At 48.8% G+C, this 24,562-nt stretch overlaps 3 protein-coding genes across 3 annotated transcripts; all 3 read left to right on the top strand.

The window, feature by feature from the left end:
• Positions 1–932: 932 nt before the first annotated feature.
• Positions 933–2,081, top strand: LOC21386283 (CST complex subunit TEN1). The gene is made up of 3 exons (XM_010102289.2): positions 933–1,020; positions 1,342–1,520; positions 1,598–2,081. The coding sequence occupies exons 1-3, from the start codon at positions 933–935 to the stop codon at positions 1,715–1,717; spliced, it is 387 nt and encodes a 128-aa protein (XP_010100591.1). The 3' UTR covers positions 1,718–2,081.
• A 14,594-nt stretch (positions 2,082–16,675) lies between these two features.
• LOC112092340 lies at positions 16,676–17,455 on the top strand. The gene has a single exon (XM_024168302.1). It carries the CDS (start codon positions 16,676–16,678, stop codon positions 17,453–17,455), a length of 780 nt encoding a protein of 259 aa, XP_024024070.1.
• A 1,742-nt stretch (positions 17,456–19,197) lies between these two features.
• Positions 19,198–20,421, top strand: LOC112092339. The gene is made up of 2 exons (XM_024168301.1): positions 19,198–19,653; positions 19,750–20,421. Exons 1-2 carry the CDS (start codon positions 19,198–19,200, stop codon positions 20,419–20,421), a joined length of 1,128 nt encoding a protein of 375 aa, XP_024024069.1.
• Positions 20,422–24,562: the final 4,141 nt, after the last annotated feature.

Raw genomic sequence — 24,562 nt, 5'->3', positions numbered from 1 at the left:
TATTTTTTCCTTCTCCGAAAAATGGTTAATGGAGAAAAACTGTTCCATTCGGAACACCCAACTGTCTGGATCATCACCACTAAACATAGGATAATCCAAGTGTTTCCTTCTCACCGGTGGCCAATTATCCTCCCCCCACAGCTCCGGAAACTCCCCATTGGACCCCTCCAAATCCTCGGGTAGACCCACTCCATGTCCCGGAAATCTCCCGTCAAACTCCCCCTTCTCCCACGCCGTTCTCCTTCCAAAAATTCTCCGTCCACCTCTGCAAACAGACTCACCGGCCTTGAGTCCTTCAAAACATCCATCCACTCTCGATTTGAATCCACCCTCTGCCGCCCGGTAACCCTCTTCCCAAACAGAACCCCAGCGGAATCCTTCATGAGCCCTAGGAATCGCAATTTTCTCCTTTCCGCGCGGAAGAACTCCACCGATCGGATCAATACCGCCGCCGACTCCATGCAACTCACCGCGTCCTTCACCAACGAAAACCCTAGGTTCGACCGGTTCCCCTAAATTTTGCTCAAATTCCTCCACTTGACCCACAGGTTCGCGTCGCTCCCTCATGGCATGCGTATCACAACCCTCGCAAACCCCAACCCTGCAGCCATCGTGAACTCCAGCGGCGACGGTTCCAGATCCCTCCGCCCTCGATCCCATCATTGCCTGTGCCGTCAGTAACCGCAACTGCTCCATGAAACGACGCAGATTCGCCATATTTTGGCTCATCTCCGCCCTAACATCATCGATTCCCTTTTCCAGCGAAGCCTTGATCTGCTGCATCTCCTTCTCCACGGATTCAGACTTTTCTTCCGTTTTCTTGCCCGCAGCCATCTCTTAGAACAATGCTCTGATACCAAATTGATAGAACTAGGCTAATCGTAGGAAAATATAGCAACAAAGAAGAAGAACAAGCATTCTCTTATTCAGAAATGGAAGATTTACAAGTATTCAGCAGACTTCGAGGGTCTGCAAGCCTCCCCTGCTTGGACACAGCCAAGACTTTCAAGACTAATTACAGTATCAACCCCTCTGCTAACCGACTTCTAACTAACTCCCCCTCTTCTAACACTCACACCTGAGCCACCTTCTAATTTCCCGCTCCTACCCCTCTCTTATTCCTCCTAATATACACTTGTCTAAGCAGTGGCTTATCAGCTTAATCATTGCTTCATAATTGCAAACAGATCATCTGATTCATATAATTGCATGATGCTTCATGTATTTATGTTATACCGGTATGGGTGGGTCAATGATTGGACCACATGCATATTGTTGATTCCATTAATTTATTTTCATTATCTTATCACTATGATTTCAAACAATTTAAACATTGTGAAGCTTGGTGTCTCCTTTTTCTCTTCAGGCTAGAAGAGTACTCAGCGGAGACAGCCATTGCCATGGTTGTCGATGGAGACGCCAAATTAAAGATCAATACCGAGCACCTAAGGGAAATTAGCTTTCGAATTGGCTCCATCTACCAGTTTATTGGTGAACTACTTATTCAACCTGATAATCAGGTAAACTATTGATATATCGTCTAGTTGATTACAGATTAATATTCCTACAAATCTCCAATGTGTTTGTTCTATTTCAGGCAGTTTTACAGGCGCGTGTCGGAAGGAACGTCGACGGCATCAACCTTAGTCTCTATCATCAGTCGTTGCAGCTATTGAGGCAATTCGAGGCCAATCGTCTGAAGAATCCGATGACTTGATAGACATTTTCTCTGATTGAGGTACTTTAATTATAACTTATACTTGAAGTACCAAAGAATGGATGTTTTTTCTTAAAGCTTTGCTCTTTATTTTTTATATGAAGTGGAATACGCTATTCAAATATTGTCAGAAAGTCATCCTTTTATAAGGTGGAGTTTTCTCATGCCCAATACCAATGTGTGAAACAAAAAACTAGGAATAGGAAAATGGTGTACCATTACTTTGAAATGCTATTCCTATTGTAGTGACTAGTGCTAGTAATTATTTATTTATTTTTTATTTTTTTGAATGAACTAGTAATTTTGTTGGGTAAATCTTTGTATCAAACATAAGAAGGGTGAAACTGGAACATAAAACCAAAGAAGCGAGGGACAGAATCCCTAATTTGACCCTTTTTTTTATGCGCATAATATTTCTAGTTATCTCTAATAAAGTTGCAAAATGCCAGTAATATCGGAGGACCGGATTTGCCTGGCCTTTTCATACCATGTGGGCTGGGCTGCAGAGCCAGATTGACCCACTGCTCCTTCCGTGTCCTTTTGTGTGTGTGTGTGTGTGTGTGTGTGAAGTCTAGAAGCATCTACCTCCATATAAATCTATGTTATTTCTTAAATCTTTCCTCCCTTAATTTCTCATTATCTATCAACTAAGGATATTATTCATAGAGAAGGGTACAAAAGAGATTGGGTAATCTTGAGTGCATGGTGAGAATTTTTACTTTTTTTTATTCTTGATTCACAACTTTTTTAGTCATATAATTACACGAATAAAATGGTATTTGTTAAAAATAAAGGGTAAAAGTCTAGACGCATGCGCTTTCAAAGATAAATTCTCTATTTTCTCAAAGAGGATTTGGCTTCAATTACGGTAACCTTATTGTTGTTACCTTGACAAATAATTTTTAATTTGTTACATAATGTATAAAATGTTATGTTAGACTCCAATGTAAATGCTAATGTCAATTGTATATTTAACATGAAAAGATATGATAGGATATGTTATTTTTATTTATACTCTAATGCATAATGTTATTTTAAAGGTTAATCTCTATTTTTTCTATAAGGTAAATGCTAACATACCTCCCACTTTTTTTTCCGTTATTGATAATGACATTTTCATCCATTGAATAAACATTGAATTCTTGTGATGACATTATTAAAAATAAAAAAAAAATAAAAAAAAAAACACTTGATTGTGTCAAATCAAATTCATTAAACCCAAAAAAGAAATTAAAAATAAAGGAAAAAATTTTAAAAAATATATTATGGAAATTAAATCTACCACTATGTCGCCTGAAGGAGGTTACCAGTGACCCTCCAAGATCTAAAAATGTTTTAAGATCTCTAAGAGGGAACCCCACCCACCGGGGTCGTGTCCTCACGATTTTGCTGTGAGACCCACCCCCATAATTCTTGCAATGGCATCGCGATCTCATTGTGACTATCACGATGGGGCGGCATCTCATCGTGACTCCTCGCGACGGCGATAGAGGTCGTGATTTGTGATTCCGTCGCAATGGGGATACAAGGTGAGGGGCAAGTCTTGGTGTGACTAGGTGGAACTTGTGTGGCAAATTCTGGCGTGATGGAGCTATCAAACAGGTTTTGCCCGAGTGTTTTCTTTTTAGCATGTTCTCTCTTTTTTTCCCTTGTGATTATTAGATTTTGTTATCAAATGTATTGGTGTCTATATTTGTTTTTATGTAACCTTGATCTGAAACCATTGACTTTTAATCTGAATGTTTGAAAAAAAAAAACGGAAATAGTAGAAAATAGGCCAATATGAAAAGCTTAAGAAAGTATATAGGTCAACTTTTAGTTATAGAAATTAATAGGCCATAACTTGTCAAGTTATGGTTCATAACCAGATAAGTTATGGACAAACTTGTCAAGTTATGGTTCATAGCCAGACAAGTTATGGACAAAAACCATGAATTATGGACAATAACTTGTCAAGTTATGGTTCATAACCAGACAAGTTATGGACGAAAACAGTAATTTGACCTATTTATTAACTTATATAAACTATTGGCCCATTAATTTTAATTCATCTCAAGTCTTGGCTTATTTTTCTCTTTCTCCAAAAAAAAAAAAAACAGGTATCCATACTTATCCGACGTGGTACCATAGTCATATTCATTTTATAATTATTAAGCTTTAAAAATTATAAAAGTAAACTTTTAATATTAAAATAATTTGAAAAAACAAAAGTTGTAATGATTAAATGAAAAAATAAGTATATCAACCAATAGGAATCAAGAGTCAAATTTACCATATGTTGTACTTTGTGGGAAATTTATCACAAAATATAGCATATGAAAAATTTAACAGAACAAATAACATTGTATTAGAGTGTTTTTTACACTTAATGATAAATTAATAATTAACACATTAATTATGCATTGCATTGGAGATGCTCTAACATTTATAATAACATGAGATTGCAGTAATAATAATTTGAGAATAAAAACAATGACTCATTAGGAAGATTTGTGCATGCTTAATGTGATTTGGTTGAAACTAATATAACATGAGGATTGCTAATAAAAGCATGCAAATGCTTAATTTTCTATGTTAACACTCATAACAGCATGAGATGATTGTAAAACGTTCATACTATACTAGTTCTAATTTTTTGATAATGATACTAAATTGATGTTTAAGCTTTTATTTAGAAAAGTACCATTGGGGATTCCTTATTATAAAATCATATTTTTTATTTATTATTATTATTTGGTGATACCTATAATGCTCCTAGCCTCCCACTATCATTCAACAAATCAACTTCTCTAATTATGGGTTAATACAGTCACCTCATAGGTGACCATTAATCACCAATCACCGCCGCGCATTAGCCCATTTGACTAGTCTACACGCGTGAGAAGAAGTATAGAGTGGCTAACGTGGCAAGGTCCTTTTCAGTCTTAACCATAGCTATCTGTTTTGATTTTCTTTTTCCCTTTCATGAATAGTCAAATCGTATTTTTCGAGGGTACGTGCCAAAATCGCCCTTTTAAAACATATTTTTAGTGAATGACCATGGTTTTATTAAGGGGTTATCACATAATCTGCAAATCCGATTATCCTTAAAATCTAATCCAATTCGAACCGAAATTCAATCCAATTTAAAGTTTTAAATCGGATTAAAAATGGTTTTAGATCAAAATGAAAATGATTTTAGATCAGACACGAATTGAGAAAATTTTAATTCGAAAGTTTTGAATCAAATTGCAGATTAAACACTTTCCAATCCACGAATTCAAAATTATATATATACATATGTATAATTTTTATAATTATATATATAAAATATCTAAGTTAATTCTTTAAATTTTTTTAAAAAATCTAGTATATAGTTAGTGGCTCAGATTTGATATCCCTACTATAAAGCTCATATCTAATATCCCTAGTCCCTACTACAAAACCCAGCACATTGTGAAACCTTTTTTTTTTTTTTTTTTTTTTTCTCGCTTGAAGTAACAATATAGATGTTTATTAATATTTCATGTTGTGTTTATTTTGTATCTATTTTTATTAATTTATATTTTTAAATGTCAAAATCCGTGAATTCATGAGTCCAATCCACAAAATTCAATATGTTTTGGATTGAATTTGATCCAATTCAAAAAAATTTTGGATAGGACACAGATTAGAATTTTCTCAATCCACAATTCTGCATTGGATTGCGAATTGGTCTTCAATCCACGGATTGAGATCTGTGAACACCCTTAGTTTATTAAATTACAAAAATGTTTAGTTTCTTGAACCAATAATTTACTTCGTTAAGATATTGTGTGCCAACCTAAGAGGAATGAATTGGGAATTGTCAAATTAGAGATAGTTCATTTGGCCAATTTGAAATTTTATAATATACGTATATATATTGTAAGGCTACAATATATCTATTCTTTTCGGATGTAAGGCTTCAAAATGATCAATCCATCGAAATTTTTGCAGTTTGCATCCAGACCCAAAATACGGTTGATGCAAATACAAATATTAGTGCCACACAACATTTGGCAAATTAGACAACCATAGGCGGTTGCTTCTGATTCTTCTATACTTATTAAATTATTATTGTATTTGGAAACTTTTCTTTTTGAAATGACATTACATATGTGAGCTCAAAATAGAATCAATATTGGTATCAACAGTAGCATTGGAGATGGTCTTGATATATTAAAATTTTCTTGTAAATTTTTGAAAAGAACTCTACCAAATTTGATAATTATGGTATTTGGTTGCGTTATCAAGACTGCAACTGTCCCTGCCAAGCTTTGTAAGAAAGAGAGCACTAAATAATTCCACAACTCGAAGACTGTAACTGTCCCTGAGTAATTGTCACTAATGCTCCTTTTAGTTGTAATTATATTGTGAATGAAGAAATGAAAAAAAAAAGAATTAATTATCATAAATTTATTGTTAAAAAATTCAAAATCATAGCATTTTTTTTTACAGTTAAACAAGTATTTTTAAATACCAAAAATAATTATATATATATATATATTTAAGTTTCATGTCATGTCTATTTTGGTCATTTTACATACCCACAACAATTCAACCTCAAAATTTACCAAACGCTATTACACTGATTTTGGAACCGACACAGCTACTATAATTACAGTTTACTAAACACTCAGCTGCTTCTTATAACAGCTGCTTCTTCCTTCAACACAACTAAAAATAATTTTTTTTAAATCTACAGTACTACCAAACTAAGCCAAGAACCGTTTTCCTCTTAAATTAATAAACATTAAAATGCATGACAGCCCCAAATGTACCATGAATTGGACCGACCAACTCCTCATCCAAGTCTATGTTTCCAGTCCTTGAGAAACATGTTTTAGGAGTCTTCAATCCAATAATATAATGCTTTATGTTGACGGTGTTTTTCTAACAACTCGTAATCACCTCTCCAGAAACGCTCACGGTTGTACCAACCACTGAATCAAGCAATAAAACGTAAAATAATGTAGAAGGGACAACCGTTTTATAGTGGTTCGGCAATAATTTTATGCCTAATCCACTTGTGCATGCATTATTTTCTCAGATGTTTACAAGTTCTCTCTGTAATACCAATGGTGTCTAACCCCTTTCTGGGTTTCGTTTGTTCTATTTATAGGCCTCTACATTCGATTACATATTCTCGGCTCCCAAGGAGGAAGCCATCTTCTGTTCTCGATCCTCGTGAGGGTAGGTGAGCTTTCCTGATGACTTTTCCTGGAAATACAGCTGATCCTCTCAGCCTGCCACCTGATTTCCAGACTTCTGCAGTAGCAGTCGGATTAATACTTCCCTCCTCGGGTTGACATGATTTCTGGCAAAGGACCAACAATGTTCCCTCGACGCAGCGGTCTCAGCACGTAGAGCCCTCGCCCGGCGCCTCTCCTCTTGCGCGATCTCTCGACGCATAGGGCATGTTTGCTACGCCTTACCGTCGATGCCAACAGCCGGTCCTCCGCGGGGAGTCCTCGGCGTCGGTCGTTCGAAGGAGTGGTCGATGTCTCGACCATGGTATAACATTTCCCCGTAAACTGGAATGTCACGGTGTGACTTTCCTGGCTGTACAGCGTCGAGGATGCCGCGTGGAAAGGGACCTTTCTGCGGTTTAGGACTGCTGCTCGCAAGTATTGTGATCATTGCGGCTGGTTTCTCAGGCAGTGGAGCAGTCATGTCGATTGTACGAACCGTCACATCCTCATTTCCCTAACGCCACGTGGGACGGGGGGATAAATCATCACTGTCGGATCAAGCCCTTTCCTGTTGCTCTCTCCCCAGCCGTTCGATCATGCCTTCTCGGATCCGCCGTCGGATGGGACCGATTCAAATTCTACAGTCGAGATCTGGAGCCCTTTGGACTCCTCGAAGACCCCTTGGCTTCCTCTCGTGCGGGTATATATACCCCCTTACCTTTGCATTTCTGACTACCGAGTTTTCAAGACGCCGTTACTCTGTCGGATTTTCCCCTGAGCCATTTCTTCCGTGCATCTTCCGTGTTTGAACCGTCCATCATTCTCATATTCGAGCATCCTCCAACTCCGGTAAGTCCTCATTCTCCCTGTTCTTCCTGTGGGTCCGGTCGCCTCGGGGGCCGCCAGCCTTACGCCGACGGCGGGGCTGGCAATGTCTGACCTCCTGGGCGCCGTTGAGGCCCTTGGACTTGGCTCTGAGCCTCCGTGGCTTGCGGTGTAGTCTGTTTTTCTTACCTTGCGCTTTGGACCTCTCGACCGCTAGGAGCTAACTCCCTCTTTGCCTTTCATTTTAAAAACATGTCGTCGAAGCAGGTTAGAGGTCGAGAGGTTTCCGAGCATAGGGTCAAGGAAGACCCCTTGGACGTCGCTACCTCCAGCACGTCTTTGGGCGGAAGCGGGGATTCCCTACTTCGCCAAGTCGAGGAGTACGCTGACGTGTCTGCCTCGTCTTCCTAACAAGACGCACTCGTTCTCCTTGACGATGAGGGTGTCGACCCGCAGGCCGGCTTTCCCAGGCATCAAGGGTATGGGGCTGCGCCTACGAGTACCCTTTCAGGGCTGGCCAAAGACCTCGACCCGTCCAAAATCAGGCCCTACGCCGCTAGAAAGGCATTCGTCGACGCAGGGATCGACCCCGTTCACTTCTACGTGATCATTCCGACCCCCCACGACAGGGCGCACAATCCTCCCCCCGATCATATGACCGTGTACACCCGGGCACTCACCTTTGGGCTAACCTTGCCCTTTCACCCCTTCGTGAAGGCTCTATGCGGCCTTCACAGGATCTCGCCCGTACAATTGTTACCCAATTGTTGTGTGACAATAAACTCCATGATAATATTGTGGAGGAAAATTTTAAGCCTCGACCTCAGCGTCGAGGAATTTTTATACTGCTACTCCCTTCGGGCTTCCCCTGGGCAGAGGGGATTCTTTTACATACCTTCCCACGCTAAGTCCAAACCTCCTGTCCCACCTGTGGTCAATGGGAAGACCACCAGTGCCCACGGGTGGAAACCCCAATTCTTTTTCCTAGGGGGTAATTTTAACTCTCACCCCCTCGACGGCGATCGACCGGTGGGGACACAGACAGTATTTAGCAAATATTGTAGGTTTCTCTGCCTTTTTCCTTTCTCGTAGGTTTCTGTGCAGCTGCCGAGCCTTCTGACGATGTTTCAATCTCGCAAGTGAAGAAGTCGACCGTCCGACGCTCCCAGCATCAGCACTCGATCGCGTCGAGAAGATACTGTCGCTTTCCCCTGACCGTCGGCGTGCCTCTGTTCTCAACACAAAAGAGAACCAACAGCTGTACGGCCTCATCGTCGATCTTCCCGCCCCACGTCGACCCGTTGCCCCTCCCGCCGATCTCCTCAGCGGTAAGTTGGGTTTTTCTCCTTACCTTTTTTCTTCTTTCTTTTTTTTAGCGAAGTCCGAGGGATGTAGTCGAGGTGTTCCTGAGTTGACTCTTCATTTTTCGCGTAGCCGTGCCATCCGAGATGAAGTACAGCATCCTCGTCAAGCCGAAGAAGAGCACGACCGGTGCGGGATCGAGTGGGACGTCGAGTCAGCACACGGCCGAGGCTGCTGTCTTGTCGGGCGCTGCCAGGACCACTAGGAAGGGGGTATTTGTGGTTGAACACCCTCCGTCGAAGAGGCAAAATGTGACCGAGCCGCGGGCGCCCCCTGTAGTCACGGGGACTTCCGGGAAAGCTCGGCGCCTCGAGAAGAACATAGGTGCCGAGGTCGCGGCGAACCTAGCGATCCCCCCTTCCCCCTGAGCCTATCCTGCTCCCAGGGTCGAAGATTGATGACCCCTTGTTCATTGTGTCCGACGTTGTCGACCTTGACCTCACTCACGCTTTGCGCCTCCCGCCTTACTTCAGCCTTCCTCTGCAAGCCATATACACCTTCTTTCACGAGGACACTTGGGATGTTTTCACCGGGGAGAGCATCCTGGACCGGCAACGCCTGACTGTGAAGCGTCAAATCTCGGTAAGCCTCGACCTCGACTCCTGTCACTACTGCTTGTATGCGGTAGTCCTTTTCTTTTTGTTTGGGTTTCTCCGTCTTGACCGCATTCTCTTTCCTTTGGAATTCAGGCCCTTGAGCTTGCTCTTCAGAATTACGTAGAGCTAGAGGCCATCCTCAAGGGGGAGAAGACGCCGGTGGCGGCCGTCGAGAAGGAGGTCACCGCCCTTCGTACAGTTCGAGACGAGCTCTCGACGGACTTGGAGGTCGAGAAGGCAAAGGTGCAGTCCCACGAGGATAGTATTTCCACCAAAAAATCCAGCAGCTACAAGGAAGGCTTCAGGAGGGAAGCTCCAAGGGGGTCGAGACATACCTCTCATCTCGGGAGTTCCAGGAGCGCCAAAAAGAGGCCACTTCAAGAGCCATCTCGGACTTCCTGTCCTCCGAGGACTTCCACCTTATGGTCGACGCCAGGCTTGATGCCTTTAAGGAGTCCTAGGAGCTCAAGGAATTGATCGAGGGACAAGTACAGAAATTCAAATCCTCGACAGACTTCGAGGAGCTCGTCAACCAGAGGCTCGAGGCCTACCAGGCCTCCGCCGAGTTTGAAGAGTTTCAGATGTCCCTGATGCAGTCCGCAGGGGAACAAATCCTCGACCGCTTCCGCCAGAAACGTCCAGATGTTGACCTATCCTTTTTGGACGAGTCTGACAGTGATGGCGTGGAGGTGGTCGAACCGCCGCAGGGGGCTAAGGGTGTCGACCAGGCGCGTAGTGGTGAGGAGCGGGCTGCGGGCGGCGATGGCGAGTAAAGAGGAGACTCTAGCCGGGGCCTTCTGTTTATATTTTTTGCTGCAACCCCCTCTTCTCTTCTCTCCTTTTTTTTTTTTTGCAGGGCCGTGAGGCCCATACAATTTGTTCGGTAATTTGTAACGACCATAAGGTCGAGACCAATTTTTACTTTTTATATATGCTTTTCATATAATATTCGTGCTTTTACTCTGTTTGTGTGGATTGTTGCGTATGTGTATATTCTCTTTAAGGAGCGTTGTGCCTTTTGTTGGGGGGCCTCATTCTTGGGCCTTAGTACCCCCTTGTCGAGGCTGAGTTTGAAAAGTCGGCCTCGGCACATCACTGTAGACGCTTCGACGTAGATAGTGGGATGTGAGGAGCGTAGAAAAACTCGCAGTCGCTCAAAGCCCGGTTGGGCCAGAGCCCTACCATCTTTGCAAGTTTGTGGGGGACTCACATCGCCCCCTTGCCAAGAACAAGGCTTTGGACTTGTCTTCGACGTATCGTCGTCGTTGCATCGATGACTTTAGTCGACGTATCGACAATTGTAGAAGATCATACCCGTATATTAAGAATTAGTCGACGTATCGGCGTATATTTATTTGCGTATGAGTTACAAGTTGGCTTTTCAGCCTGCCAGAACGGGGAAATGAAAAAAGCAGAAATAGAAGACGCCAAGTCTGGTCTATTAGGTCGACGCTTCTCGTAGTCACTGATAGTAGACCTTTAACTGGTATGCATTCCATGTATGCTTGATGCCTCGACCGTCGAGCTTTGCAAGTCGATATGACCCGTTTGCGACAACCTCTTTTATCCTGTAGGCCCTTCCCAGGTCAGACCCAAGGCTCCGGAGTTCTTAGGTTTTGTGTTGACGGTTACTACCCGCAAAACTAGGTCCCCGACCGCGAAGCGCTTCGGCTTGACCTTCTTGTTATAATACCTAGCCGTTCTTGCCTGGTATGCGGCGAGCCTTAATTGCGCGTTTGTGCGTCGTTCTTCTAAGAGGTCGAGCTCTAAGCTCATCAGTTCGGCGTTCTTATCCTCCTCGTACCGGGTTACCCGGTCGGTCGGAATGGACACCTCTACTGGCAGGACTGCTTCGAACCAATAGGCCATTGAGAATGGGGTTTCCCCCGTGGTAGTTCTACTAGTTGTTCGGTAGGCCCACAACACTTTTGGCAACTCGTCGGCCCACTTCCCTTTGTAGGCGTCGAGGCGTCGTTTGAGCGTGACTTTGATTATCTTGTTGACAACATTGACCTGCCCGTTAGACTGGGGGTACACGACAGAGGAAAAATTCTTGTGGATCCCCAGCAGCTCGCAAAACTGGCTTGTGTTGTCATTGTTGAACTGCTTTCCGTTGTCAGACAAGAGAGAGTATGGGACACCGAACCTGCACACAATGTTGTTCCATATGAAGTTTGTGCATTTCGCCTCCGAGATGGCCGTCAATGGCTCGGCTTCGACCCACTTCGTGAAGTAGTCGACGGCGACTATAGCGAACTTGTACCCTCCTGGGGTTTTGTGCAGGGGACCAATGAGGTTAATCCCCCACTTTGCGAAGGGCCAGGGGGATAGTATGGACATTACGTCATCTGAGTGCAGTCGAGGTGTCGGGGCATACCTCTGGCAGCTTTCACACCTTTTCGCGTACTCGGCCGCATCTTTTTTTAAACTGGGCCAGTAATACCCTTGCCGTAATATTTTGTAGGCTAGGGACTGTCCTCCCGCGTGATTCCCGCAAAGCCCATCATGCACCTCCGATAGCACCCTCTTTGCCTCTTCTGCGCCGAGGCACCTGAGCAAAGGCATCGAATACCCTCTGCGGTAGAGGAGGTTGTCGTGCATCGTGTATCTTGCTGCCTGGTACTTCATCTTTTGGGCCTGCCGCCTGTCCTCAGGAAGCTCGCTGCTGACCAAGTACCTGATGATTGGATCCATCTAGCTAGGTTGGAGGTCCATTGGTGCGACTTCGGGCCGTTTCTCCGTGGACGGGGTTTTCAGGACTTCTAAGGGTACCAGGTTCAGGAGATCGGCGCCTCTCGACGTCACCAGCCTGGTGAGTGCATCGGCGTTGCTATTCTCTGCCCTCGGTACTTGATGTATGTCATAGGTGGTGAACTTTTCCAGGGCTTCCTTAACCTTCTTCAGGTACGCAGCCATCTTCTCGTCCCTGGTCTGGTACTGGCCCTTTACTTGATTCACAATGAGTTGTGAATCACTAAAGATGTCGAGGTTTTCAGCTTTCAAGTGCTCCGCCAACCGGAGCCCGGCGAGCAGTGCCTCGTACTCCGCATCGTTATTGGACGCGGGGAATTTGAACTTGACGGCCGAGATGACCTTGTGTCCTTCCGGTGTGTGTAACACCAGTCCTGCCCCACTGCTGTTGTCGTTGGAGCTGCCGTCGACGTAGAGCTTCCATCGTGGTGGTTCGTCGGCTCCCTCGACCTCGGCTGGTAGCCCTGTGAACTCTGCCACGAAGTCGGCCAGGGCTTGGCCCTTGATAGCAGTTCGTGGTTTGTAGTCGATGTCGAACTGGTTGAGCTCTATTGACCATTTAAGGAGTTAACCAGAGGCGTCGGGCTTTTCTAGCACCTGCCTGAGGGGTGGTTGGTCAAGACCTGAATGCTATGGGCCTGGAAGTAGTGCCGTAACTTCCTTGCTGTCACACCTAGCGCGAGGGCGAGCTTTTCCATCTGGGGATACCTCGTCTCCGCGTCGAGGAGGCGCTTGCTAGTGTAATACACCGGCAACTGCACCTTCTTCACTTCGCGGATTAACACCGAACTAACGGCGTGCTCCGAGCCGCTAGGTAAAGGCTCAGCACCTCCCCAGTCATAGGTTTGGACAACATAGGGGGTTTGCCAAGGTGTTCCTTCAGTTGTTGGAACGCCTGTTCGCACTCTTCCGTCCATAGAAACGGCTTGCTTCCTCTCAGGGTGTCAAAGAACGGTACGTATTTATCTGTGGATTTGGAGATAAACCTATTAAGTGCAGCCACACAGCCTGTCAGCTTTTGGACCTCCTTAGGCTTCCTTAGCGATGCCATGTCGAGGAGGGCCTGAATCTTTTACGGATTGGCCTCGATTCCTCGGCTGCTCACCATGAAACCCAAGAACTTCCCTGAAGCGACGCCGAAGGCACACTTCCGAGGGTTCAGCTTCATTTTGTACGTTCTGAGAACACCGAACATTCTTCCCAGGTCCTCCTCATGGTCTTCGGTCTTCCTGCTCTTTACCAGCATATCGTCGACGTAGACCTCCATAGTCTTCCCTATCTGCCCCGCGAACATCTTGTTAACGAGGCGTTGGTAGGTCGCTCCAGCATTCTTGAGACCGAAGGGCATCACTCGGTAACAATAGAGCCCTCTGTCGGTGACAAACGCCATGTGCTCTTCGTCGCGGTCGAGCATTGGTATCTGGTTGTACCTAGAGTATGCGTCCATGAAGCTCAGTTGCTCGTGTCCTGCCGTGGCGTCGACCAACTGGTCGATTCGGGGTAGTGGGAAGCTGTCCGTAGGACAGGCTTTATTCAAGTCACTCAAGTCGACACACGTTCGCCACTCCTCGTTCGACTTCCTTACCATGACAGGATTTGACACCCATTCTGGGTATAAGACTTCTCGGATGAAGTTGTTCCTCATGAGCTTGTCCACTTCTACCCGCAGGGCTTCGGACCTCTCAGCATTCATTGGTCGACGCTTTCGTCTCTTTGGCGGGAACTTGTCGGCGATGTTTAGTCGGTGACACATGACGTCGGGGCTTATCCCTTCCATGTCCTCATGGGTCGAGGCGAACGCGTCGAGGCTTCCCTTGAGAAACTCGACCAATTTTTCCCGGTTCTGTGCCCCCAACTCCGAGCCTATCTTCAGTGTTCTCGTTGGGTCGCTTTCATCGATGGGGACCTCAATTAGTTCCTCGACCGGTCCTGCTTCGGGCTCTTCACCTGGGAACCTTGGATCCAAGTCGAGTCCCTTTCCCCTGGTCTCGACCATTCGCAGCTCTCTCCGTACCTGAGTCGGCTCGGCGTAGTGGCAGATAGTTTCTGAGTACGTGAGTATTGACTCGTACTGGTTGCCTCTGACCTTGCTGATCCCGCTTGGCGCGGGAAACTTCATCACCTGATGGTAGATGGACGTTATCGCCCGCAAGGCCCGTAAGGCCCTCAGGGTCGGGCGTCCGATGACCGCGTTGTATTGGTCGCCTCCCTTCACCACCAGGAACTTTGACGTAACGGTCGAGGTGTGTGGTCGGTCACCGATGGTCATTGGCAGCTCGATGGCCCCTTCTGGGATGACGCTGTCTCCCCTTCTGGGATGACGCTGTCTCCCGTGCACCCGTACAGTGGCTGGGCACTGTTCTGCAGCCTTGAGCGGGGAATCCCCATCTTGTCGAGGCAGTCCGCATACAAGATGTCCACAGAACTACCGTTGTCGACCAGGATACGGCAAACCGTGTGGTTACCGATCATGGCCTCGACGACCAAGGCGTCGCTCTGGGGGAAATGTACCCCCCTCGCGTCGGCTTCTGAGAAAGTGATCTCGGCGTCCTCATATCGCGCGGCCTTAGCCTCGTGTCCCGAGACGTTCAAGATCCTCTGGCTGAACTTCTCCTTCACCTCTCGAGCGTACTCCTTCTGTGCACGTCGAGAGGTACCGCCGAGGTATGGTCCCCCGAAGATCGTTCTTATGACCGGTTCGGGCGGGTTATCGCGCCTCTGCTCATCCCGTCGAGACATCGACCACTCATTCGAACGACCAACGCCGAGGACTCCCCGCGGAGGACCGGCTATTGGCATCGACGGTAAGGCGTAGCAAACATGCCCTATGCGTCGAGAGATCGCGCAAGAGGAAAGGCGTCGGGCGAGGGCTCTACGTGCTGAAACCGCTGCGTCGATGGAACATTGTCGGTCCTTTGCCAGAAGTCATGTTAACCCGAGGAGGGAAGTATTGATCCGACTGCTACTGCAGAAGTCAGGAAATCAGGCGGCAGGCTGAGAGGATCAGCCGTATTTCCAAGAAAAGTCATCATGAAAGCTCACCTACCCTCACGAGGATCGAGAACAGAAGATGGCTTCCTCCTTGGGAGCCGGGAATATGTAATCGAATGTAGAGGCCTATAAATAGAACGAACGAAACCCAGAAAGGGGTTAGACACCATTGGTATTACAGAGAGAACTTGTAAACATCTGAGAAAATAGTGCATGCACAAGTGGATTAGGCATAAAATTATTACCGAACCACTATAAAACGATTGTCCCTTCTACATTATTTTACATTTTATTGCTTGATTCAGTGGTTGTTACAACAGTGAGCGTTTCTGGAAAGGTAATTACGAGTTGTCAGAAAAACACCGTCAACAATTGGCGCTAGAAGGAGGGCTTTCAAGCCCAAAAATTAAACCCAGCTTTGAACCAAAAGAAACTGTCATCATGCCTCCTGGCAAGCATGTCCAGAATACCACCACCGCAGGGACCTCAACGGATCCACTTCCACCGGTGCCCGCGACTCCCCCAGACCGTATCGACCAGCTCCAAAAGCAGGTCGAAACGCTGGCCACAGCCGTCGAAAGATTGGCTACGGCCCTGGCTGGGCGGGAACAAGGGCAGAACCCAATGCTACCGCTTGGGGATGCGCCGATGAACCCGGTGAACGCCGCTGTTGGGGGCCAAGTGATTGGCGACCGACGCGGTGACGCCGAGGAAGTCGTTGACAGTCGAGCGCGTGGTCCACGCCCGTCAAAGTCGAATAGGTCTGTAGGGAGCAGGCAACGCGCGGCACGGAGGAGAGCGTGGAGAAGGCTGCGGCGCCAACTGTGGACAACAGAGATGCACCCCCTCGACCGCAACAGGATCCACCTAGGAGGAACGTCGTCCCCGTGGGATCCACGTCGGTGCATGGCGGAGACCTGAGAGGAAGGCTCGACGCCCGACGTGGAAAGGTCGTGCAGCTGACGAGGGAAGATGAGCTCGCAGCAGAAAATAAAGCTCTGGCCGAGAAGATGGCCAGGCTGGAGAAGCAGATGGGGAGTCGACTGAACAACTTTGAACAGGTTGTGGGAAAGGTGGCTGAGGCAGTTAACGTCGACGCCAAGATGTATACGTCTCACGACCACCCATTCACGGAAAACATCATCCGGGTCCCACTTCCCGACAAGTACAAGTCGCCTCCCATTCCGTTATACGACGGGAGGAGTGACCCGGACGATCACTTGTAGGTGTACACAAGACACATGGTCCTGCATGGATACCTCGAGGAGGTGATGTGCTGGGCATTCAGGAATCACCTTTCTGATTCCGCGAGGAGATGGTTTAGGTCCCTCAAACCAAACTCCATCACCAGCTGGGATGATTTGAAGAACGCCTTTTTGACTCAGTTCATAGGTGTCAAAAAATACATCCCACCAAAACAGAACCTGTCGATGGTATACCAGGGACCTAACGAGTCCCTGAAGGACTGGATAGCCCGGTTCGGGGAACAGGTCGCCGCCACTGAAGGAATCTCCGATGAAGTGGCCCTGATGGGGGCGCTGTCCAGCATGAAGAAGGACATCCCCTACAGCACAGACCTTGACAGAAGGCCGCCCCACACCTATCAGGAATTCCTGACAAGGGCGCAGGGGTTCATAAACGCCGAGGAGGCCAAGAAGGCCTTAAAGAGCAAGGCGGCAACCCCTGCCAAGGAGGAGGTAGGGCAGGCTAGCAGCCAGAACAACGGCAAGAAGCGCCGAGGTCCTCAGGTGCAAGCCGAGCCAAGGTACAACCCGGCTCCGAGCAACAGGGGCGGCAACGCCTCGACGAGCCAGGGGGAGACCAAGCGGCCCAAGCCGCAATGGTACAACGCCTACACTCCCCTGAGTATGGGGATCGAGGACGTCTACCACGAGATCAGGCATCTCCAGGTCCTACGTCGACTTCCACCCCTAAAGTCTGACCCAGCGCGGAGAAACCAGAACAAATACTGCCGTTTCCACGGCGAGAGTGGTCACACCACAGCGAGTGCTACGACCTGAGGGATGAGGTCGAGAGGCTGCTCCGGGAAGGGAGGCTAGGTGAATACCGAGCCGACCGCCGGAACAACAACAGGCGCAACGACGACCGACGGGACGAGTAGAGGCGCGATAACCCGCCCGAACCGGTTGGCATCATAAGAACGATCTTCGGGGGACCATACCTCGGTGGTACCTCTCGACACGGACAAAAGGAGTATGCTCGAGAGGCGAATGAGAAGTTCAGCCAGAGGATCATGAACGTCTCGGGACACGAGGCTAAGGCTGCGCGATATGAGGACGCCGAGATCACTCTCTCGGAAGCCGACGCGAGGGGGGTACATTTCCCCCAGAGCGACGCCTTAGTCGTCGAGGCCATGATCGGTAACCACACGGTTTGCCGTATCTTGGTCGACAACGGTAGTTCCGTGGACATCTTGTACGCGGACTGCCTCGACAAGATGGGGATTCCCCGCTCAAGGCGGCAGAACAGTGCCCAGCCACTGTACGGGTTCACGGGAGACAGCGTCATCCCGGAAGGGGCCATCGAGCTGCCTATGACCATCGGTGACCGACCACACACCTCGACCGTTATGTCAAAGTTCCTGGTGGTGAAGGGAGGCGACCAATACAACGCGGTCATCGGATGCCTGACCCTGAGGGCCTTGCGGGCGGTAACGTCCATCTACCATCAGGTGATGAAGTTCCCCACGCCAAGCGGGATCGGCAAGGTCAGAGGCAACCAGTACGAGTCAAGACTCACGTACTCAGAAACCGTCCGCCACTACGCCGAGCCGACTCAGGTACGGAGAGAGCTGCGAATGGTCGAGACCAGGGGAAAGGGACTCGACTTGGATCCAACGTTCCCAGGAGAAGAGCCCAGAGCAGGACCGGTCGAGGAACTAATTGAGGTCCCCATCGATGAAAGCGACCCAACGAGAACACTGAGGATAGGCTCGGAGTTGGGGGCACAGAACTGGGAAAAATTGGTCGAGTTTCTCAAGGGAAGCCTCGACGCGTTCGCCTGGACCCACGAGGACATGGAAGGGATAAGTCCCGACGTCATGTGTCACCGACCAAACATCGACGACAAGTTCTCGCCAAAGAGACAAAAGCGTCGACCAATGAACGCCGAGAGGTCTGAAGGCCTGCGGGTAGAAGTGGACAAGCTCATGAGGAACAACTTCATCCGAGAAGTCTTATACCCAGAATGGGTGTCAAATCCTGTCATGGTAAGAAAGCCGAACAGGGAGTGGCGAACGTGTGTCGACTTCATTGACTTGAATAAAGCCTGTCCTAAGGACAGCTTCCCACTACCCCGAATTGACCAGTTGGTTGACGCCACAGCAGGACACGAGCTACTGAGCTTCATGGACGCATACTCTGGGTACAACCAGATACCAATGCTCGACCACGATGAAGAGCACACGGCGTTTGTCACCGACATAGGGCTCTAATGTTACCGAGTGATGCCCTCCAGTCTCAAGAATGCTGGAGCGACCTACCAACGCCTCGTCAACAAGATGTTCGCGGGGCAGATAGGGAAGACTATGGAGGTCTACGTCGACGATATGCTGGTAAAGAGCAGGAAGACCGAAGACCATGAGGAGGACCTGGGAAGAATGTTCGGTGTTCTCAGAACGTACAAAATGAAGCTGAACCCTCAGAAGTGTGCCTTCGGCGTCGCTTCAGGGAAGTTCTTGGGTTTCATGGTGAGCAGCCGAGGAATTGAGGCCAATCCGTAAAAGATTCAGGCCCTCCTCGACATGGCATTGCCAAAGAAGCCTAAGGAGGTCCAGAAGCAGACAGGCTGTGTGGCCACACTTAATAGGTTTATCTCCAAATCCACAGATAAATGCGTACCGTTCTTTGACACCCTGAGGGGAAGCAAGCCATTTCTATGGACGGAAGAGTGCGAACAGGCGTTCCAACAACTGAAGGAACACCTTGGCAAACCCCCTATGCTGTCCAAACCTGTGACTGGGGAGATACTGAGCCTTTACCTAGCGGTCTCGGAGCACGCCGTTAGTTCGGTGTTAATCCGCGAAGAGAAGAAGGTGCAGCTGCTAGTGTATTACACTAGCAAGCGCCTCCTCGACGTGGAGACGAGGTATCCCCAGATGGAAAAGCTCGCCCTCACGCTAGTTGTGATAGCAAGGAAGTTACGGCACTACTTCCAGGCCCATAGCATTCAGGTCTTGACCAACCACCCCCTCAGGCAGGTGCTTCAAAAGCCCGACACCTCTGGTCGACTCTTTAAATGGTCAATAGAGCTCAGCTAGTTCGACATCGACTACAAACCACGAACCGCTATCAAGGGCCAAGCCCTGGCCGACTTCGTGGCAGAGTTCACAGGGCTACCAGCCGAGGTCGAGGGAGCCGACGAACCAGCACGATGGAAGCTCTACGTCAACGGCAGCTCCAACGACAACGGCAGTGGGGCAGGACTGGTGTTACACACACCGGAAGGACACAAGGTCACCTCGGCCGTCAAGTTCAAATTCCCCGCGTCCAATAACGAAGCAAAGTACGAGGCACTGCTCACCGGGCTCCGGCTGGCGGAGCACTTGAAAGCTGAAAACCTCGACATCTTCAGTGATTCACAACTCATTGTGAATCAAGTAAAGGGACAGTACCAGACCAGGGACGAGAAGATGGCTGCGTACCTGAAGAAGGTTAAGGAAGCCCTGGGAAAGTTCACCACCTATGACATACAGCAGGTACCGAGGGCAGAGAATAGCAACGCCGATGCACTCACCAGGCTGGCGACGTCGAGAGACGCCGATCTCCTAAACCTGGTACCCTTAGAAGTCCTGAAAACCCCGTCCACGGAGAAGCGGCCTGAAGTCGCACCAGTGGACCTCCAACCTAGCTGGATGGATCCAATCATCAGGTACTTGGTCAGCGGCGAGCTTCCTGAGAACAGGCGGCAGGCCCAAAAGATGAAGTATCAGCCAGCAAGATACACGATGCACGACAACCTCCTCTAGCGCAGAGGGTATTCGATGCCCTTGCTCAGGTGCCTCGGTGTAGAGGAGGCAAATAGGGTGCTATCGGAGGTGCACGATGGGGTTTGCGGGAATCACGTGGGAGGACAGTCCCTAGCCTACAAAATATTACGACAATGGTATTACTGGCCCAGTCTCAAAAAAGATGCGGCTGAGTACGCGAAAAGGTGTGAAAGCTGCCAGAGGTATGCCCCGACACCTCGACTGCACTCAGAGGACCTAACGTCCATACTATCCCCTTGGCCCTTCACAAAGTGGGGGATTGACCTTATTGGTCCCCTGCACAAAACCCCAGGAGGGTACAAGTTCGCTATAGTCGCCTTCGACTACTTCACGAAGTGGGTCGAAGCCAAGCCATTGACGGCCATCTCGGAGGCGAAATGCACAAACTTCATATGGAACAACATTATGTGCAGGTTCGGTGTCCCACACTCTCTCGTGTCTGACAACGGAAAGCAGTTCAACAACGACAACACCAGCCAGTTTTGCGAGCTGCTGGGATCCACTAGAATTTTTCCTCTGTCGTGTACCCCCAGTCTAACGGGCAGGTCGAGGTTGTCAACAAGATAATCAAAGTCATGTTCAAATGACGCCTCGACGCCTACAAAGGGAAGTGGGCCGACAAGTTGCCAAAAGTGTTGTGGGCCTACCGAACAACTAGTAGAACTACCACGGGGGAAACCCCATTCTCAATGGCCTATGGGTTCGAAGCAGTCCTTACAGTAGAGGTGTCCATTCCAACCGACCGGGTAACCCGGTACGAGGAGGATAAGAACGCCGAACTGATGAGCTTAGAGCTCGACCTCTTAGAAGAACGACGCATAAACGCGCAGTTAAGGCTCGCCGCATACCAGGCAAGAACGGCCAGGTATTATAACAAGAAGGTCAAGCCGAAGCGCTTCACGGTCGGGGACCTAGTTTTGCGGGTAGTAACCCCCAACACGAAACCCAAGAACTCCGGAGCCTTGGGTCCGACCTGGGAAGGGCCCTACAGGATAAAAGAGGTTGTTGCAAACGGGTCATATCGACTTGCAGAGCTCGACGGTCGAGGCATCAAGCATACATGGAATGCAGACCAGTTGAAGGTCTACTATCAGTGACTACGAGAAGCGTCGACCTAATAGACCAGACTTGGCGTCTTTTATTTCTGCTTTTTTCATTTCCCCGTTCTGGCAGGCTAAAAAGCCAACTTGTAACTCATACGTAAATAAATATACGTCGATACATCGACTAATTCTTACTATACAGGTATGATCTTCTACAATTGTCGATACGTCGACTAAAGTCATTGATGCAACGACGACGATATGTCGAAGACAAGTCCAAAGCCTTGTTCTTGGCAAGGGGGCGATGTGAGCCCCCCACGAACTTGCAAAGACGATAGGACTCTGGCCCAACCGTGCTTTGAGCGACTGCGAGTTTTTCTACGCTCCTCACATCCCACTATCTACGTCAAAGCATCTACAGTGATGTGCCGAGGCTGACTTCTCAAACTCAGCCTCGACAAGGGGGTACTAAGGCCCAACAATGAGGCCCCCCAACAAAAGGCACAACGCTCCTTAAAGAGAATATACACATACGCAACAATCTACACAAACAGTGAGTAAAAGCACGAATATTATATGAAAAGCATATATAAAAAGTAAAAATTGGTCTCAACCTTATGGTCGTTACAAATTACCGAACCAATTGTCTGGGCCTCACGGCCCTGCAAAAAAAAAGGAGAGAAGAGAAGAGGGGGTTGCAGCAAAAAATATAAATAGAAGGCCCCGGCTAGAGTCTCCTCCTTACTCGCCGTCGCCGCCCATAGCCTGCTCCTCACCACTACGCGCCTGGTCGACACCCTCGGCCCCCTACGGCGGCTCGACCACCTCCACGCCATCACTGTCAGACTCGTCCAAAAAGGATAGGTCAACGTCCGGACGTTTCTGGCGGAAGCGGTCGAGGATTTGTTCCCCCGCGGACTGCATCAGGGAAATCTGAAACTCTTAAAACTCGGCGGAGGCCTGGTAGGCCTCGAACCTCTGGTTGATGAGCTCCTCGAAGTCCGTCGAGGATTTGAATTGCTGCACTTGGCCCTCGATCAATTCCTTGAGCCCCTGGGACTCCTTGAAGGCATCAAGCCTGGCGTCGACCATGCGGTGGAAGTCCTCGGAGGACAGGAAGTCCGAGATGGCTCTTGAAGTGGCCTCTTTTTGGCGCTCCTGGAACTCCCGAGACGAGAGGTATGTCTCGACCCCCTTGGAGCTTCCCTCCTGAAAGCCTTCCTTGTAGCTGCTGGATTTTTCGGTGGAAATACTATCCTCGAGGGACCGCACCTTTGCCTTCTCGACCTCCAAGTCCGTCGAGAGCTCGTCTCGAACTGTACGAAGGGCGGTGATCTCCTTGTCGATGGCCACCGCCGGCGTCTTCTCCCCCTTGAGGATGGCCTCCAGCTCTACGTAATTCTGAAGAGTAAGCTCAAGGGCCTGAATTCCAAAGGAAAGAGAATGCGGTCAAGACGGAGAAACCCAAAAAAAAAAAAAGGACTACCGCATACAAGCAGTAGTGACATGAGTCGAGGTCGAGGCTTACCAAGATTTGACGCTTCACAGTCAGGCGCTGCCAGTCCAGGATGCTCTCCCCGGCGAAAACATCCCAAGTGTCCTCGTGAAAGAAGGTGTATATGGCCTACAGAGGAAGGCTGAAGCGAGGCGGGAGGCGCAAAGCGTGAGTGAGGTCGAGGTCGACAACGTCAGACACAATGAACAAGGGGTAAACCACGAATACCCCCTTCCTAGGAGTCCTGGCGGCGCCCGGCAAGACAACAGCCTCGGTCGTGTGCTGACTCGACATCCCACTCGATCCCGCACCGTTCGTGCTCTTCTTCGGCTTGACGAGGATGCTGTACTTCATCTCGGATGGCACGGCTACGCGAAAAATGAAGAGTCAACTCAGGAACACCTCGACTATGTCCCCCGGACTTCGCTAAAAAAAAAAAGAAGAAAAAAGGTCAGGAGAAAAACTCGACTTACCGCTGAGGAGATCGGCCCTAGAGGAGATCGGCGGGAGGGGCAACGGGTCGACGTGGGGCGGGAAGATCGACGATGAGGCCGTACAGCTGTTGGTTCTCTTTTGTGTTGAGAACAGAGGCACGCAGACGGTCAGGGGAAAGCAGCAGTATCTTCTCGACACGATCGAGCGCGGATGCTGGGAGCGTCGGACGGTCGACTTCTTCACCTGCGAGATTGAAACATCGTCAGAAGGCTCGACAGCTGCACAAAAACCTGCGAGAAAGGAAAAAGGCGGAGAAACCTACAGTATTTGCTAAATATTGTCTGTGTCCCCACCGGTCGATCGCCATCGAGGGGGTGAGAGTTAAAATTACCCCCTAGGAAGAAGAATTGGGGTTTCCACCCGTGGGAACTTGTGGTTTTCCCGATGACCACAGGTGGGACATAAGGTTTGGACCATTGACCACAGGTGGGACAGGAGGTTTGGACTTAGCGTGGGAAGGTATGTAAAAGAATCCCCTCTGCCCAGGGGAAGCCCGAAGGGAGTAGCAGTATAAAAATTCCTCGACGCTGAGGTCGAGGCTTAAAATTTTCCTCCACAATATTATCATGGAGTTTATTGTCACACAACAATTGGGTAACAATTGTACGGGCGAGATCCTGTGAAGGCCGCATAGAGCCTTCACGAAGGGGTGAAAGGGCAAGGTTAGCCCAAAGGTGAGTGCCCGGGTGTACACTGTCATATGATCGGGGGGAGGATTGTGCGCCCTGTTGTGGGGGGTCGGAATGATCACGTAGAAGTGAAGGGGGTCGATCCCTGCGTCGACGAATGCCTTTCTAGCGGCGTGGGGCCTGATCTTGGACGGGTCGAGGTCTGTGGCCAGCCCTGAAAGGGTACTCGTGGGCGCAGCCCCATACCCTTGACGCCCGGGAGAGCCGGCCTGCGGGCCAACACCCTCGTTGTCAAGGAGAACGAGTGCGTCTTGTTGGGAAGACGAGGCGGACATGTCAGCGTATTCCTCGACTTGGCGAAGTAGGGAGTCCCCGTTTCCGCCCAAAGACGTGCTGGAGGTAGCAACGTCCAAGGGGTCTTCCCTGACCCTATGCTCGGAAACCTCTCGACCTCTAAC

This window comes from Morus notabilis, unplaced genomic scaffold (genome assembly GCF_000414095.1).
Source record: "Morus notabilis unplaced genomic scaffold, ASM41409v2 Scaffold1981, whole genome shotgun sequence".
Lineage (NCBI taxonomy): Eukaryota > Viridiplantae > Streptophyta > Magnoliopsida > Rosales > Moraceae > Morus > Morus notabilis.
The sequence above is the reverse complement of the archived record's forward strand: the minus strand, read 5'-3'. Positions and strand labels throughout refer to the sequence as shown.